The sequence below is a fragment of the Hyla sarda genome, chromosome 4 (assembly GCF_029499605.1).
Source record: "Hyla sarda isolate aHylSar1 chromosome 4, aHylSar1.hap1, whole genome shotgun sequence".
Lineage (NCBI taxonomy): Eukaryota > Metazoa > Chordata > Amphibia > Anura > Hylidae > Hyla > Hyla sarda.
Window position 1 is genome coordinate 370,139,018 of NC_079192.1, and position 17,415 is coordinate 370,156,432.

At 48.7% G+C, this 17,415-nt stretch overlaps 1 protein-coding gene across 5 annotated transcripts in view; it reads right to left on the minus strand.

Moving 5' to 3' along the window:
• LOC130267269 (piRNA biogenesis protein EXD1-like) overlaps positions 1–17,415 on the minus strand; it is a 199,274-nt gene that overhangs the window by 11,889 nt on the left and 169,970 nt on the right. For all 5 annotated transcript variants that reach the window (XM_056516730.1, XM_056516728.1, XM_056516727.1 and 2 more), the window contains one exon: positions 13,709–13,852. In XM_056516730.1, the coding sequence (XP_056372705.1) occupies positions 13,709–13,852 (144 nt within the window). The remainder of the gene's footprint in view (positions 1–13,708; positions 13,853–17,415) is intronic.

The following is a 17,415-nucleotide window of genomic DNA, read 5'->3' on the forward strand; positions in this document are numbered from 1 at the left end:
GGCTCAGTGGTTAGCACTGCTGCCTTGCAGTGCTGGGGACTTGGGTTCAAATCCCACTATGGACAACAATAAATAAAGCGTTACTATTATTATAATAATGTCAGCAGAGAGAACTGTGCTCGTGATGTCATCAGAGAGCATTCCAAAAAGAAAAGAATTTCCTCTGTAGTATTCAGCAGCTAATAAGCACAGGAAGGATTAAGATTTTTTAATAGAAGTAATTTACAAATATGTTTAACTTTCTGCCACCAGTTGATTTAAAAGAAAAACGGTTTTCACCGGAGTACCCCTTTAAGTGTGTATTGCCCTATAGTATGTCTCCACGTTGGGAAGGCCTAGTTTGCCTTAGGGGTTTCTCTGGATGAGAATTTTATAATGGAGTCTATTTTATTTTTTATGATTACAAAGAAAAGTTTGGAATTGTCTCCACTAGAGATGAGCGAATCGAAGTTGACCAACCCGAATTCATTACGAATTTCATGAAAAATTCGATTCGCAACAAATACAAATATCGCCGCGATTCTATCGTGCGAATCGCTTCATTAAATTCCATTTTACAGCGTTCCAGGCTATTGGAGACCTAAGATGGCGGATCCACATGTGAGTAAAAGGGGCAGGGGATTATGGGAGGGCGGGAAACAGCGGCGGAAATGAAGGTAGGCGGGCTGACCCTGAATCACATGTGAGATGCAGCCTATCAGTGTTCACTTACCCCTGTGATGTCACAGCCCCTATATAATCAGCGGCCATCTTGCCTCTCTTCATTTCATCTATGCACTCAGATGGAGAGGACGGGACTGTGTGTGTGAATAGCTCATACCACAGCGTTACACTGCAACTGCTAGTCACATCAGCATTAGGGAAAGACAGGAGTGCAGAGTGCTGTGCTGTTACACTGAGAAGGATCATTTATAGCTAAACCTCCTATTCATGTTATTGAGCATTGCAGCAGAGAGGGGCAGATAGCTGTCAGCTGCCTCATACAGATCTCCAAGCTGCCTGAACTTTCTGAAGCATCTCATCTCCTCATTTTTCAGCCCAATTGAGTTTATTTTTATTTGCTCCACAAATCTTCTGCTGCTCAGAATTGTGTGACAGAGTGCAATTTCTGGTTTAATCCCTGGATTTTTTTTTGATGGTGCTGCACTGTTGGGTCCTGCTGCTGTTCAGAAATAAGTCATATTAGTGTGGACTTTAGTGCCTTTTTACCATTCTTCACCTGTTACTCTGTCTCTGTGCTAAATTCAGTGTTATACCACATGTTATGCACCTGCCGGTGTATTAAAGAAAAAAAAAGTTTTTCCTGCGTACAAATACGCTTAACAGTGGCCTTATCATTGCAAAGGGCCTACATACAAGCAAATAGCGTGCCATATACTACCTTTTTTTCTGTCTCTGTGCTAAATTCAGTGTTATACCACATGTTATACACCTGCCGGTGTATGAAAGAAAAAAGTTTTTCCTGCGTACAAATATGCTTAACAGTGCGCTCATCATTGCAAAGGGCATACATACAACCAAGTAGTGTACTATTTAGTACCTGTATTTCTGTCTCTGTGCTAAATTCAGTGCTATTCCACACATTAGTATACACCGGCTGGTGTATACAACAAAAAAAAAGTTTTTTTTCTGCGTATAAATACACTTAACAGTGCGCTCATCATTGCAAAGGGCATACATAGAACCAAGGAGTGTACTATTTAGTAACTGTTATTCTGTCTAGGGCCTATATACTTTGAAAGGACAGCGTAAGTAATCGCCTGCTGCTGTTCTATACCCTCATAAACGCACAGTGCCAGGACGTGCACAGAGAAGGGGCAGAGGCCTACATACGTCAGGCCGAGTTGGCAGCAGACTTGGGGCGAGTGGCAGCAGGAGTCACAGCAATAGGCCTGAGCTCCCGTTAACACCCAGCGGTCGTGTCGTCGACCCATCTTTCCTCGTCAATTGGTTTGCACACTTATCCCCATCATCACAAGCGACATCTCACAACCCCAGTCAAGAGTCGGTGGGTTCCTCAGACACAACCCTCAGTTGGCATGGCCCGGGAGCAGTCCCCGTAGTCCCATTGCCTTTGTCCTATGCTGTTCCCTCTCCCAAAGAAGTATCTCATTCTTTGGGTTCAGCTCCACTATTTACTGAGGACGATCCAATAGAGGACCGTCAGCAGCTAATGGGCAGCCAAGAATGTGAGGAGACATGCGTCGCTTGCTCCGCAAGGCAGCCAAGTAGTGATGCGGAGAGTGACGTAGGAGGCGGTGTTTCAATTGTTCAGGGTCCTAAGGGTAGACCACCTGCTTCGCGGCAAGCTACCATTCAGGGAGGTAGTGGAACAGGGGTTCCTGGAGACGGCGCCAAAAGCAGTTAAATAGTGCGGACTGCGGGTGGGAAAATCAGCTACTCTGCGGTGGGGTTGTTCTTCATAAAGAATCCGGAGGACCTTAGCGTAGTCACATGCAAAATCTGTCGGCAGAAAGTGAAGCGTGGCCAGGGTCCAAATCTCGGCACCACGGCCCTGCGTCAACACATGATTCGCCACGATAAAGCGGCCTGGGATAACCGTGGCTCCGATGTAGTGGTCCAGCCTGCCGCATCACCCAGTGGCCATACGCTCCCTCCGTCATCCAGCCAAGGCTCCCCCACCTCAGCCAAAGGGAGCATTGTGTCAAACCCTCCTTCTTGCGCTCCTGCTTCTTCCGCTCGTAGTCAGCCATTCTGCCAACAATCGATCAGCGAAGCCATGTCCAAGAGACAACAGTATGCGCCCACTCATCCAACGGCGCAGAAGTTGAATGTGCTCCTGTCCAAGTTGCTGGTGTTGCAGTCCCTCCCTTTCCAACTGGTGGACTCTGCAGCTTTCAGGGAATTGATGGCTTGTGCCGAGCCGAGGTGGGGTGTCCCAAGCCGTAATTTCTTTGAGAAGAAGGCAGTACCAGCCCTGCATAAGTTTGTACAAGAGAAGGTGGGCCAGTCCTTGAGCCTGTCGGTGTGTTCAAAAGTGCACGGCAGCGCCGACGTGTGGAGCTGTAACTACGGCCAGGGACAATACATGTCTTTTACAGCCCACTGGGTAAATGTTGTTCCTGCACAGCCACAACAGCAACTTGGAAAGGTCACACCGCTTCCTCCTCCACGCTCTCGCTACCAGGCAGTTGGTCCTTTTACAGTGTGCGCCTCCTCCTCCCCCGTGTCCTCGGCCTCCACTGCACATCCAAATCTCGGTGGCCCTTCATCGTACCATGTGTGTAGGGCACAGCGGTGTCAAGCCGTCCTTCACATGGTTTGCCTTGGCGAACGGAGTCACACAGGGGAGGAACTGCTAAAGTTCATTAGGGAAGAAATCCGAGTATGGCTTACTCCACGAAATCTGGAAATGGGAACCATGGTGACCTACAATGGGAAGAACTGTTACGCCTAGCGCTCCGGGTCCCCGCTCCTCCCCGGAGCGCTCATGGCGTCTTTCTCCCTGCAGCTCCCCGGTCAGTCCCGCTGACCGGGAGCGCTGCACTGTCATGGCCGTCGGGGATGCGATTCGCACAGCGGGACGCGCCCGCTCGCGAATCGCATCCCAGGTCACTTACCCGTCCCGGTCCCCTGCTGTCATGTGCTGGCGCGCGCGGCTCCGCTCTCTAGGGCGCGCGCGCGCCAGCTCTCTGAGACTTAAAGGGCCAGTGCACCAATGATTGGTGCCTGGCCCAATTAGCTTAATTGGCTTCCACCTGTTCCCTGGCTATATCTGATCTCCTCCCATGCACTCCCTTGCCGGATCTTGTTGCCTTGTGCCAGTGAAAGCGTTTAGTGTGTCCAAAGCCTGTGTACCTGAACTTCTGCTATCCATCCTGACTACGAACCTTGCCGCCTGCCCCCGACCTTCTGCTACGTCTGACCTTGCCTCTGCCTAGTCCTTCTGTCCCACGCCTTCTCAGCAGTCAGCGAGGTTGAGCCGTTGCTAGTGGATACGACCTGGTTGCTACTGCCGCAGCAAGACCATCCCGCTTTGCGGCGGGCTCTGGTGAAAACCAGTAGCCTCTTAGAACCGGTCCACTAGCACGGTCCACGCCAATCCCTCGCTGACACAGCGGATCCACAACCCGTAAGCCGAATCGTGACAGTAGATCCGGCCATGGATCCCGCTGAGGTGCCGCTGCCAAGTCTCGCTGATCTTCCCACGGTGGTCGCTCAGCAATCGCAGCAGATTGCCCAACAAGGACAGCAGCTGTCGCAGTTGACCGCCATGTTACAGCAACTTCTGCCTCTGCTACAGCAGCAACCATCTCCTCCGCCAGCTCCTGCACCTCCTCCGCAGCGAGTGGCCGCTCCCAACCTCCGCTTGTCCCTGCCGGACAAATTTGATGGGGACTCTAAACTCTGCCGTGGATTTTTGTCTCAGTGTTCCCTGCATATGGAGATGTTGTCGGACTTGTTTCCTACAGAACGGTCTAAGGTGGCGTTCGTAGTAAGCCTTCTTTCAGGAAAGGCCTTGTCTTGGGCCACACCGCTCTGGGACCGCAATGATCCTGCCACAGCCACAGTCCAGTCCTTCTTCGCTGAAGTCCGGAGTGTCTTCGAGGAGCCAGCCCGAGCTACTTCTGCCGAGACTGCCCTGCTGAACCTGGTCCAGGGTAATTCTTCAGTGGGCGAGTACGCCATCCAATTTCGTACTCTTGCTTCCGAGTTATCATGGAATAACGAGGCTCTCTGCGCGACCTTTAAAAAAGGCCTATCCAGTCGCATCAAGGATGTGCTGGCCGCACGAGAGATTCCTGCCAACCTCCAAGAACTCATCCATTTGGCTACCCGCATTGACATGCGTTTTTCTGAGCGACCCCAAGAGCTCCGCCAGGAAAAAGACTTAGATCTCTGGGCACCTCTCCCACAGCATCCTTTGCAGTCTACGCCTGGGCCTCCCGCCGAGGAGGCCATGCAAGTGGATCGGTCTCGCCTGACCCAGGAAGAGAGGAATCGCCGTAGAGAAGAAAATCTCTGTCTGTACTGTGCCAGTACCGAGCATTTCTTGGTGGATTGCCCTATCCGTCCTCCACGCCTGGGAAACGCACGCACGCACCCAGCTCACGTGGGTGTGGCGTCTCTTGGTTCTAAGTCTGCTTCTTCACGTCTCACGGTGCCCGTGCGGATTACTCCTTCAGCCAACTCCTCCCTTTCAGCCGTGGCCTGCTTGGACTCTGGTGCCTCCGGGAATTTTATTTTGGAGTCCTTTGTGAATAAATTCAGCATCCCGGTGACCCGTCTCGTCAAGCCGCTCTACATCTCCGCAGTCAACGGAGTCAGATTGGATTGCACCGTGCGTTACCGCACAGAACCCCTCCTGATGTCTATTGGACCCCACCACGAAAGGATTGAGCTCTTCGTTCTCCCCAATTGTACCTCTGAGGTCCTCCTCGGTCTGCCATGGCTCCGGCTTCATTCTCCCACCCTTGATTGGACTACCGGGGAGATCAGGAACTGGGACTCACTCTACTCTGCCTGCCACAGGAAGTGCCTATCCCCCCCTCCCAGTCCCGTCAGGCAAGCCTCTGTGCCTCCTCATGGCTCCCGTCCTTGTGTCTCCCTGCCCCGTGCCAAGCTTCACCCTCTGCCCTCCCTCCCCATTCCAACTCCTGCTGTACTGCCTGCCGTTGAGGAAACCCTCCATTCTTTCCCGGTGTCCTCATCCCAGGGGAGGCAGTCACCGGACAAAAAAAAGGGGAGACCTAAGGGGGGGGGGTACTGTTACGCCTAGCGCTCCGGGTCCCCGCTCCTCCCCGGAGCGCTCACGGCGTCTTTCTCCCTGCAGCTCCCCGGTCAGTCCCGCTGACCGGGAGCGCTGCACTGTCATGGCCGTCGGGGATGCGATTCGCACAGCGGGACGCGCCCGCTCGCGAATCGCATCCCAGGTCACTTACCCGTCCCGGTCCCCTGCTGTCATGTGCTGGCGCGCGCGGCTCCGCTCTCTAGGGCGCGCGCGCCAGCTCTCTGAGACTTAAAGGGCCAGTGCACCAATGATTGGTGCCTGGCCCAATTAGCTTAATTGGCTTCCACCTGTTCCCTGGCTATATCTGATCTCCTCCCATGCACTCCCTTGCCGGATCTTGTTGCCTTGTGCCAGTGAAAGCGTTTAGTGTGTCCAAAGCCTGTGTACCTGAACTTCTGCTACCCATCCTGACTACGAACCTTGCCGCCTGCCCCCGACCTTCTGCTACGTCTGACCTTACCTCTGCCTAGTCCTTCTGTCCCACGCCTTCTCAGCAGTCAGCGAGGTTGAGCCGTTGCTAGTGGATACGACCTGGTTGCTACTGCCGCAGCAAGACCATCCCGCTTTGCGGCGGGCTCTGGTGAAAACCAGTAGCCTCTTAGAACCGGTCCACTAGCACGGTCCACGCCAATCCCTCGCTGACACAGCGGATCCACAACCCGTAAGCCGAATCGTGACAAGAACATTGTGGCCGCGCTGCGACAAGGAAGTGTGAACCATTCGCCCTGCATGGCACACGTGTTGAATCTGGTTGTCAAGAAGTTCATCAAGTCTTCACCCCATTTGCAAGACGTCCTGACAATGGCAAGCTTTGCTTGAGCTGCAGCGTCAGAACGGTATCCCACAACATAGTCTCATTTGTGATGTTGCCACATGTTGGAATTTCACCCTCCATATGTTGAACAGACTATACGAACAAAGAAAAGCCATCACGGATTTTTTGATGATACAAGCAGATAGGAGTATTCCCCTGTGTAACTTCAATGTGAACGAGTGGCAGCTCATACGTGACACCTGCTGTTTGCTGAGGCCCTTTGAGGAAGCCACATTTTTTGTTAGTCTCTCGAATTACGCCATGAACGACGTTATTCCACTCCTACATTTACTCCAAAAAATTATTGAAAACATGGCTGGTCACGGCAATGGAGATGTTGCGCCTACATCAGAAGGCTACATGAGTCCTGTGGGGATGAACTGGAGGAGGATGATGAGGGGCAGAGCGGAGCACAGTTTACGGTGGATGAGATGGCCGGTGTTTCTGGTCATTTGACAGGAGAGGAGGAGCAGCCAGAGGAGCTGGAGGGTTATTACGAGGGAGGCGAGACAGAGGACCCAGACACACCGTGGCAGTATGCAGTGGAGATGGAGGCAGGTAGTCCCAGCAAGTCACTGTCACAAATGGCACGATGCATGCTGAGTTGCTTGCGTAGTGACCCCCGAATTGTCAAAATTCATCAGCGCGATGACTTCTGGATCTCCACCTTATTAGACCCTCGCTACCGGCCCAGAATGGGGGCCTTTTTTACACCCACTGAGAGGGAGGACAAACTGACCTACTTCAGGGAGCTTCTACGTAGTCGGTTGGCCGATGCCGGCCACATGGTCCATCCACTCGCAGGTCTGACTCGGGGGGCCCTCTGCGCTCACCTTCCACTGCCACGGCTGCTGGGGAGGGGTGGCAGGAGCAGTACCGGCTCAATCAGCAGCAGCCTGAGTCTACAGTCGCTGATTAGTAGCTTCCTTCAGCCGCATAGTGAAGCTACTCATCAGCAGCAGGTGGACATGGAGCAGGACCTGAACCAGCAGGTGGTAGCTTACCACGATATGACCATGCCAACAACCGTGGCAGATCCGCTGGACTTCTGGGCAGCCATACTCGATTTATGGCCGCAACTAGCGGAGTTTGCCCTGGAAAAGCTGTCCTGCCCGGCCAGTAGTGTGCCATCAGAGCGGGTGTTTAGTGCGACCGGCGCCATAGTCACCCCAAGGCGAACTCGTCTGTCCACTAAAAATGTGGAGAGACTGACGTTTGTCAAGATGAATCAGGGATGGATCAGCCAGGATTTCCAGCCACCAATGACAGATGGGTCTGAGTAGATTGACCATGCTCCTACAACAAAATTTTCTCTATTGTGGTTGGACATCTGGTGGACATCTATGCTGCCTAATCTGGGGGACAAGTATGCTCCTAATCTGGGGGACATCTATGCTGCCTAATCTGGGGGACAAGTATGCTCCTAATCTGGGGGACATCTATGCTGCCTAATCTGGGGGACATCTATGCTGCCTACTCTGGGGGACATCTATGCTGCCTACTCTGGGGGACATCTATGCTGCCTAATCTGGGGGACATCTATGCTGCCTAATCTGGGGGACATCTATGCTGCCTATTCTGGGGGACATCTTTGCTGCCTAATCTGGGGGACAAGTATGCTCCTAATCTGGGGGACAACTATGCTGCCTAATCTGGGGGACAACTATGCTCCTTATCTGGGGGGACAAATATGCTCCTAATCTGGGGGACATGTATGCTGCCTAATCTGGGTGACATCTATGCTTCATAATCTGGGGGACAACTATGCTCCTAATATGGGGAAAACTGATGCTTCTGGCCTTGGGCCTATAATTTTTTTAAATTTAGCAGTAGCTAAATACATGCTTAATGCAAATGTCAACATTGATCTTGAAATGTAAGGGGTTATGAAACCCTCTTGGGTACTGCAAATGCATGCTCCAGACTCATTCTGTGTCTTTCAGGAACTACTTGCCTCCCTGGTGCCTCTGGCCTTGGGACTTACATTTTTGGATGTTTAGCAGTAGCTAAATACATGCTTAATGCAAATTTCAACAATGATCGTTAAATTCTCGGCGTTCTGCCAGGACCTTCTCCTACCCCGCCTGGGCCGATCCGAGGACCTCCCTAACCAACTCACTAACTAATCCAATCGCTTATAGCGACGGGCGGTGTGTACAAAGGGCAGGGACTTAATAAACGCCAGTTTATGACCCTCACTTACTGTTAATTCCCCATTTTAAGGTTAAATAATTGCAATCCCAGATCCCTATCACGAACTGGTTTCAGCGTGCAACACGCACCTGTCCTTGAAAGATAGAGACACACTAATCCATTCAGTGGAGCACGGCTGCGGCCCCGGAAATCTGAGGGCATAACACACCTGGAATTGCTCGATCTCGCAAAGGTAGGGGGTTATTAAAGCCACTTGGGTACTGCTGAGGCCTACTCCTGACTGCTCCTGGTGTAATGTATGGGGTAATTAAACACTCTTGGGTTGTTTTTTTTTTAAATTTACTGATAATTTTATCGGTAATAAAGTTGAATTTTCCAGAATGCTAATCGTTACACAACGGATTGCTTGTTGCATGTTATTTTTTAATGAGTATTAAAAAAAATAAAATAAAATACGGACAGGGATTAAAGGGGTACTCCGGTGAAAACCTTTTTCTTTTAAATCAACTGGTGGCAGAAAGTTAAACATATTTTTAAATTACTTCTATTAACAAAATCTTAATCCTTCCAGTACTTATTAGCTGCTGAATGCTACAGAGGAAATTCCTTTCTTTTTGGAACACTGATGACATCACGAGCACAGTGCTCTCTGCTGACATCTCTGTCCATTTTTAGCAACCATGCATAGCAGATGCATAGCAGATGTATGCTAAGGGCAGCATGGTGGCTCAGTGGTTAGCACTGCTGCCTTGCAGTGCTGGGGACTTGGGTTCAAATCCCACTATGAACAACAATAAATAAAGCATTATTATAATAACGTCAGCAGAGAGAGAACTGTGCTTGTGATGTTATCAGAGAGAATTCCAAAAAGAAAAGAATTTCCTCTGTAGTATTCAGCAGCTAATAAGTACAGGAAGGATTAAGATTTTTTAATAGAAGTAATTTACAAATATATTTAACTTTCTGCCACCAATTTATTTAAAAGAAAAAAGGTTTTCACCGGAGTAGACCTTTAACTTTGCTTCATAATTTTGGGTGAAAAAAGTCCTTTGGTGATCTGATCTTTTGGAGACAGATGCACTTACACACTTATTGAAATAGTTTTTGTAAAAAAGATTTCAAACATTGTGTGGTTTATTATTTTTGAGAAGAATGTCTTTGGGTGGTCCACCGTCCTGCATTATAGAGTCTTGTGAACTGTTGGATATGCGCTTGTTCTTACACAAAGGTATTTCTTTAAAAAGTTTCTAAAATGTTGTTGTTTTTTGGAGGGGATTGTGAAGCCCGGGTGTGTACTGGTTAATCAGCCAACTCCAGGCTGTGTCCTTCAGGCAATATATGGGTTCCTGATGCCGCAGAGGTGGGGCCTGGGTCTGGACATTTCTAATTTTTGGATAGCGGGTGCTACCTATGAGAAATCTTTGTCAAAAATTTCATATACTGTTTTTTTGGGGGGATTGTGAAGCCCTGGTGTTGTAGTGTACTAGTGCATCAGCCAACTCCACGCTGTGCCATTCAGCCACTAAATGGTCTCCTCTTGTTCCCAACACCTCCACGCTGTCCCATTCAGCCAGCATATGGTGTCCTCATGCTCCCAACACCTCCACACTGTGCCATTCTGCCACTATATGGTGTCCTCATGCTGCCAACACCTCCACGCTGTGCCATTCATCCACTATACGGTGTCCTCATGCTGCCAACACCTCCACGCTGTGCCATTCATCCACTATACGGTGTCCTCATGCTGCCAACACCTCCACGCTATGTCATTCAGTCACTTTATGGTCTCCTGACACTGATGCCACGACCAGGCTCTGTCATTGTGCTGCTGTGCGGCAGTGATTCTAAGAGCGATACCGGTAATCTGCATGCTATTCTGAATAACAGTATTATTTCACTACCCAGCACACTCCATATGCGTTTTAGGACACAGCAAAGTGTTCTATACCCCTATAGAGGCTGTATGTAGGCTAGAAATAGCCTTTTTTAATATCGATTCGCCGCGAAACAAACTTTTTGGGAAAATTCGGCAAACCGGCCGAATCGAATTTTTGAAAAGTTCGCTCATCTCTAGTCTCCTCAGTTCAGTGAAGGGTATATCTATAGGAGACACAGTCATGACAAAGACGACTATGGGCATAACATAGGATTGTAAGAGATTCTTACAGCCCATCCAGCACATGAACTGAATGTTATACGAGGAAAGCAAGTGGTTAACCCTGGACAACAGGGGTTTATAGCTGATTGAGGGAGAAAGGTTTGTGTATGCCCATGTACTTTATGGAGGTAGTGGGCCATGAAAAGGGTGGGTCTTGTTTAAGTGTAGCCACTTGTAAGTGTAGAAGAGAGATATTTAAAAGATTTCTGATTTTGAGTACAGTGGTCCCTCAACATACGATAGTAATTCGTTCCAAACGAGCCATCGTTTGTCCAATCCATTGTATGTTGAGGGATTCGTGCAATGTAAAGTACAGGAAGCTGTACTCACCTGTCCCCGCCGCTCGAGATGGTGTCCCCGCCGCTCCCGATGGTGACCCCGGCCTCCGCTGGGCTCTCCGCTGTCTTCTCCGGTCCTCTTCTGTCTTCCACAAGGCCTTACTGGGCCTGCGTAGCGACGTCATTACGCCGCTGCGTACGCCATTCCTATTGGATGACGTGCGCAGCAGCGTATTGACGTCATCGGAGAGGGCCGAGAAGACACCGGAAGAGCATCATGGAGGGGTAAGTAATACTTACCGCACCACACGGGGAACATTAAGCTGCTATCCGGCAGCAGCTTAAGCATTTGGCGCTGCCGGATAGCACTTAATGCGATGGCCCCGACATAAAAAAGCATCGTATGTCGATGCTGACATCGACATGCGATGGCCTCTGAGAGGCCATCGTATGTCGATTTCATCATATGTCGGGGCCATCGTAGGTCGGGGGGGGGGGGGGGGGGGGTCACTGTAGTTGATTTTAAAATTGTAAAGGAAGCAAAATTGCATAAAGATTTCATGAATGTGCGTCTATTACGAATATGAAGAGTGTGGGTGAAAGGGGGCATCCTTGTTGAGTGCCGTTCTTGATCAGGAAAGGGAAATAGAGTATGGGGATAAAATTGCAACGTGAGAGACATAAGGTCCCATGCCACAAATCAAATGTTTTTTCTGCACCTGCAAGAGAAAAGGTAGGTCCAAGGGGTGGGAAGAGTGAACGGCATGCAAGACTGATAGTGTTGTGTCTTCCCTCTTTCCCCTTCACAAACCCTGATCCAGGTGGATGAGTCTGTGGAGGAAGGCACTCGGTCACATGGCCCATAGATTGGCCTATACCTTTAAATCAATATTCAACAGAGAGATGGGTCCATAATTGGATAATGAAAAAGGATCCTTCCCTTATTTTGGAAGGAACACAATATGGGATTCCAAAGACTGAAGCGGGAGACCATAGCAAAGAGTTGCAGGACAAGGAAAATTGAGGAATCACTAAACCTATATCTTTAACTTCCTGAAATGTACAGAGTCAGGCAAGAAAGCAGCATTGTCAGGTAAGAGTTGGGGTAGCTGCAGAGCGTCTAGAAAAGATTTAATCAGATCTGTTCTAGGGTTGTCCTAAGAGGGGGGTGGGAGATGGTTAAGTGCAGAGTAGAAATCCTTAAAGAGGTACTCCACCCCTAGACATCTTATTCCCTATCCAAAGGATAGGGGATAAGATGTCTGATCACGAGGGTCCGGCCGCTGGTGACCCCCGCAATCTCTCCTGCAGCACCCCCGTACATCAGCAGCCTGGAGCTATGTTTGCTCTGTGGCTGATGACAGGGCAATACAGGGGACGGGGTATCGTGACAATTTGCTTTGAGTGAGAAACTTGCCCTCTGGAAAGGGTGATGATCTCTCAAGTTCCTTTTTAATGATTGGCGACAATAATTTGCCACCTTTCTTTCCGTGGGCATAGATTTTCTAGCGGAAGTACAAAAGCCTCTTTGGCCAGTTTTTTTTTTATTAAGAAGGTCTTTTAATTGTTCCCTCAGCACTATAATCTGGAGTGTAGAGGACAAAACAGAATGTTTATGAGTAGAATTGAGCAAACCTCTGAAAAGTTCGGTTCGCCGGACTCACCAAACTTTTTGGAAATCTCGAGTCCGGTTTGGCTCAGTTTGAAACGGCAATGAAATAAGCCCCTAAACACATTTAACAGTGCTTAACACCTATAAATCCCTGTATAACACTGTTAGTAATGTATTCAAGTAGTTATAAAGTGTTGTTAAAGGAGATGTCCGGTACAAACTATTCCTAATCCATCCTGCCTGGGCTGCAAGAAAAGAGAAAACAAACTTTCACTTACCTTCCTACGTTCCCCCGGAGCTCCCCAACAGCTGATCGGTCGACAGGGCTGTCTGCTTCCTACTTACTTTAGCCCGGGACGTCAGCCTATCACCGGCCGAGGCGGGACACTGCGGCTGGTGAGGGAACTGAAGCGATGTGTCGGGCTAAAGGAAGTAGGAAGCAGACAGCCCAGTCGACCGATCAGCTGTTGTGGAGCTCCACAGCCCGGGCAGGATGGAATAGGAATGGTCCGTACCGGACATCTCCTTTAAGGTTCAGGTATGGCGACATGTGGTAACTATTACAGCACAGCCATTTTAAGGCCTATTCACACACAAAGAAGAAAAAAAAGCGGCAAAAAGTATACCTGGTTGTCGGTAGACGCCTGTTAATTTGTGCACTGAGGCATGGGAAGACAGAGTGGCCTTATCCCAGCATGCTAAAAATGTTCCTTTTTTTTTTTTTTGTGACTATGAATCTTCAAATTCAGCCGATGGGCCTGCCTCCAGCGTGCAATTCAGCGAAGATAGAAGCTGATCTTCAGGTTTCTAACATATGGACAAGCCATGACACCTGGGACTTGTTAGGGGTATATAAGCAAGCTAACGTGTATGGGAGAGGTCTAACTGTGCCGCTCAGATATTAACATGACAGGTTTTGCTTCTGTCCAGGATCACAAACCTTGTTAAATGTTTCCACGAACGTTAGGAATGAAACTTGTGAAGATGACAGGTTCAGATATCGAGTTAAACACTCCCGTACTGTACTTGTGCGGCTGGGAAGAAAGCCACCCGTTTCCATTGAGAATAAATAGACATCAGCGACCTAAAGGACATAAAAGGTAAATAAAGAGCAGTGTACAATTTGTTAAGTTTCATTGTAAAAACTAAATGTGTTACAATACAGTAGATGACACTTAGGGCAGCTGCATTGTAAGTTAATAGAAAACCGCAGTTCCAGTTCCCATCTAATATTTCTTTGGCAGTTCACATGTGTATGTTGTGTTTTGCAATAAAGCTTTGTTGAATAAAAAATAAATAATTAAATAAATAAGTACTTCTCCATTGGACTAAAATGGAGCAAAATCTACTTGTTCCACATGACGATCCACTTGTCCTGTTCCACAAAATAATTTTAACCAAAATAGTCCGTACAAAATGGTCTTTATTAGTTTCTTTACTTAGTTTTTGCACTCTCTCTTTTCCTCCTCGCCCTATAATAGCCATAACTCCTATTTTTCCATCTACAGATCTACAGGGAGGAACAACGAGCCTTGCAGAGTCTACAAAGGAACAAAGATTTCCTGATTAAGGAAGCTGATAAAGGAGGGAACCTTGTCCTCTGGCCTGTGGATCAGTATACAAGGGAAGCGGAGCGGCAGCTCAGCAATAGCCAATACTATCAAAGATTACCCATGGACCCGACAACAGTTTCAATGGAAATTATTGCACCTTTTGGATGGAGCCTGAGAAGCGGGGACGATTTCGAAAAAGGAACACTATTTCATACAAGTGAGGGATCCCCGCGCTGCCACTTTCTATATGCTCCCAAACGTCCATAAGCGACTTACTGATCCGCCAGGGCGCCCGATAATGTCGGGAATCAGGAGTCTTTGTGAAAAGGCCTGTGAATTCATTGACTTTTTCTTACAGCCCATGGTCAGGCTATTTGCCATCATTTATTAGGGACTCCAGTCATCTAATAGAGACCATACGTGACGTAAAAAGGACCTTTTCCTCGTGACTTGTGAGGTGGAGTCCCTATATTCTAATATATCCCCAAAAAAAGAAACATTCACTTTGTGGTCTGACTTACATGGTATTTTGATACTTATGGTCACCCTGATTACAGCACTATCACATTTTTTAGTTTCCGTCATGTTTTACTTTTAGAATTTAGAACTTTTTTCTTCTTTTTTTTAATGGCCATTTTCTGACTGTGATTTGGTATTCTTTTTACGTTAACGACATTGACCATTCAACATTTATAATGTGCACGCGTCCATACCAAATATGTTTATTTTTATTACGTTAACATGTTTTTTGTAAGGAAAATAGGAATGGGGGGGGGGGGGAGGGGAGGAGGCGGTGAACTTTTAATAAGTTAATGGCCCTCATTTACTAAGAGTGCCGGGTTTATCTCTGAGTGTTTCTTGATTTACTCTGTGTATTTTTTTCCCTGATTTACTAATGTGTTGCACGGGGAAAAAAAATAGTGTCGCACGGGTTGGAAATAGTGTCGCAAGGTATTTTGTATCTATGCCCCCCACACAGCGCTATCATATACCCACCGCAGTGAATGTGTATATATATATTATATATGCCCTGCACAGCGCATCTATATACATATGACTAATGCAGTGGTCTCCAACTTGCGGACCTCCAGATGTTTCAAAACTACAACTCCCAGCATGCCCGGACAGCCGTTGGCTGTCCGGGCATTCTGGGAGTTGTAGTTTTGCAACAGCTGGAGGTCTGCAGGTTGGAGACCACTGCGCTTCAGAGGCATATGTATATAGAAGCGAAGTGGGGACCAGACATATAGCGTTATCTGGTCCCCACTTCTCTACAATACATAATCCTCAGCAAACACCAGAGCTGCCCCATTGCCTCCCCCATCCCCGGTGTTATAACCTGTTGCCGGGGCCCGGGGTCTGCAATCATTCTGGCTTCGGCACTGTTGCTGTGCGCTGTCACTGTGCACACTGACGGTGACGTCACAACGTGCGTTGGGGACGTCTCTCGTCAGTGACAGCGCACAGGTTATAACACCGCGGATGGGGGAGGCGATGGGGCAGCTCTGGTATTTGCTGAGGATTATGTATTGTAGAGAAGTGGGGACCAGATAACGCTATATGTCTGGTCCCCACTTCGCATGCTGGGAGTTGTAGTTTTGAAACATCTGGAGGTAAGCAAGTTGGAGACCACTGCATTAGTCATTAATAGCGCTTCAGAGGCATATGTATATAGATGCGCTGTGCGGGTCATATTTAATATATATCTACATGCGCTGCGGGGGGTATATAATAGCGCTATGCGGGGGGTATATATATATATGTACACATGCGCTGCGGGGGGGTATAATAGCGCTATGCGGGGGGCATATATATGTGTACACATGCGTTGCGGGGGGCATATGATAGCGCTATGCGGGGGACAAGACATATAGCGCAGCAGGGGGCAAGATATATAGAAGCTGTGGGGACATATACAAAACCCCCAGTGATTCTATATATCGTACATCACTGGGGAGCGGACCATGCGGCCCGCTCCCCTGCTTAATAACTTTTGATCGGGTCTCAAAAGTGAGACCCGATGCGATCAACCCCTTAGCCCCTGTACTACTACCCCCAACATGGAACAGACCCTGTTCCATGATGGGGGTAGCATTCACTCGGTTTTCAGTAATCTCCCGACAGCTCAGAGCTGTCGGGTTTTAGTTAAGAAAAATTCACAGGTTTTCCTGTGAGTTTTTCATCATACTCCGAGTGTTTTTTCTTTTTTGTCAGGAACACGCCCCTTTTTGTGATAACCACGCCCATTTTGACGGGTTTAAAAAACACTCGGAGTAATGATATCTTTTGTCCGGTTGTGCAGCCAAATTTTTGTCGCATGTGCTATGCGACACAAATTTAGTCGCACAACCCGAGAAAAAAAGTCGGGTTGACATTAGTAAATGAGGGCAAATGTGTGTCTATTTAAACTTTTTTTTTTCCTTCACTTTATTAGTCCCTTAGAGGACTTTTAGAAGGAATCGATAGACTCCTCATACAGATCAAAGCAGTTCTATTGAACTCCATTAATGTACGCTAATTTGATTGAGCCTGCTTCAGGCAGGCTCAATCAAATACAGATCCACGGCAGCCATGGAAGGAGAGGTGAGCCCTCCAACTACCTCCATAGTGGATGATATTGGGGAGGGGGGGGGTTCCACCCACAAGACCACTAGGGATGGTTAAAAGGTCCATTTAGATGCCGCTGTCAACTTTGACAGCGGTGATCTAAAGGGTTAATAACCGGCTGCGGCGATCGCCACATGCCGGGCAATTAGCAGCGGCCCCAAGCTACAGGAATCAGCTGAGGGCTGCCCTGTATGGCGCGGGCTTGAGTCAGGACCCTGCTCCACACACCACGAGCGCTGCCTGTTGTCTACAAGGGGGGCACAGGGGGAGCGCTGTCTACAAAGTGGGGGGGGGGGGCTGCTGTCTGTAAGGGGGACAAGAGAGCACTGTTCTCTAAAAGGGGGACACGGGGGGGAGACGAGACGCTGTCTACAAGGGGGACAAGAGGGGGGCGCTGTCTACAAGGGGGGGGGGCTGCAATCTACAGGGGGGCTGCTACTAATGTCTGCAACTATCTATACTACCTACAAGGGGATACTACCTACTA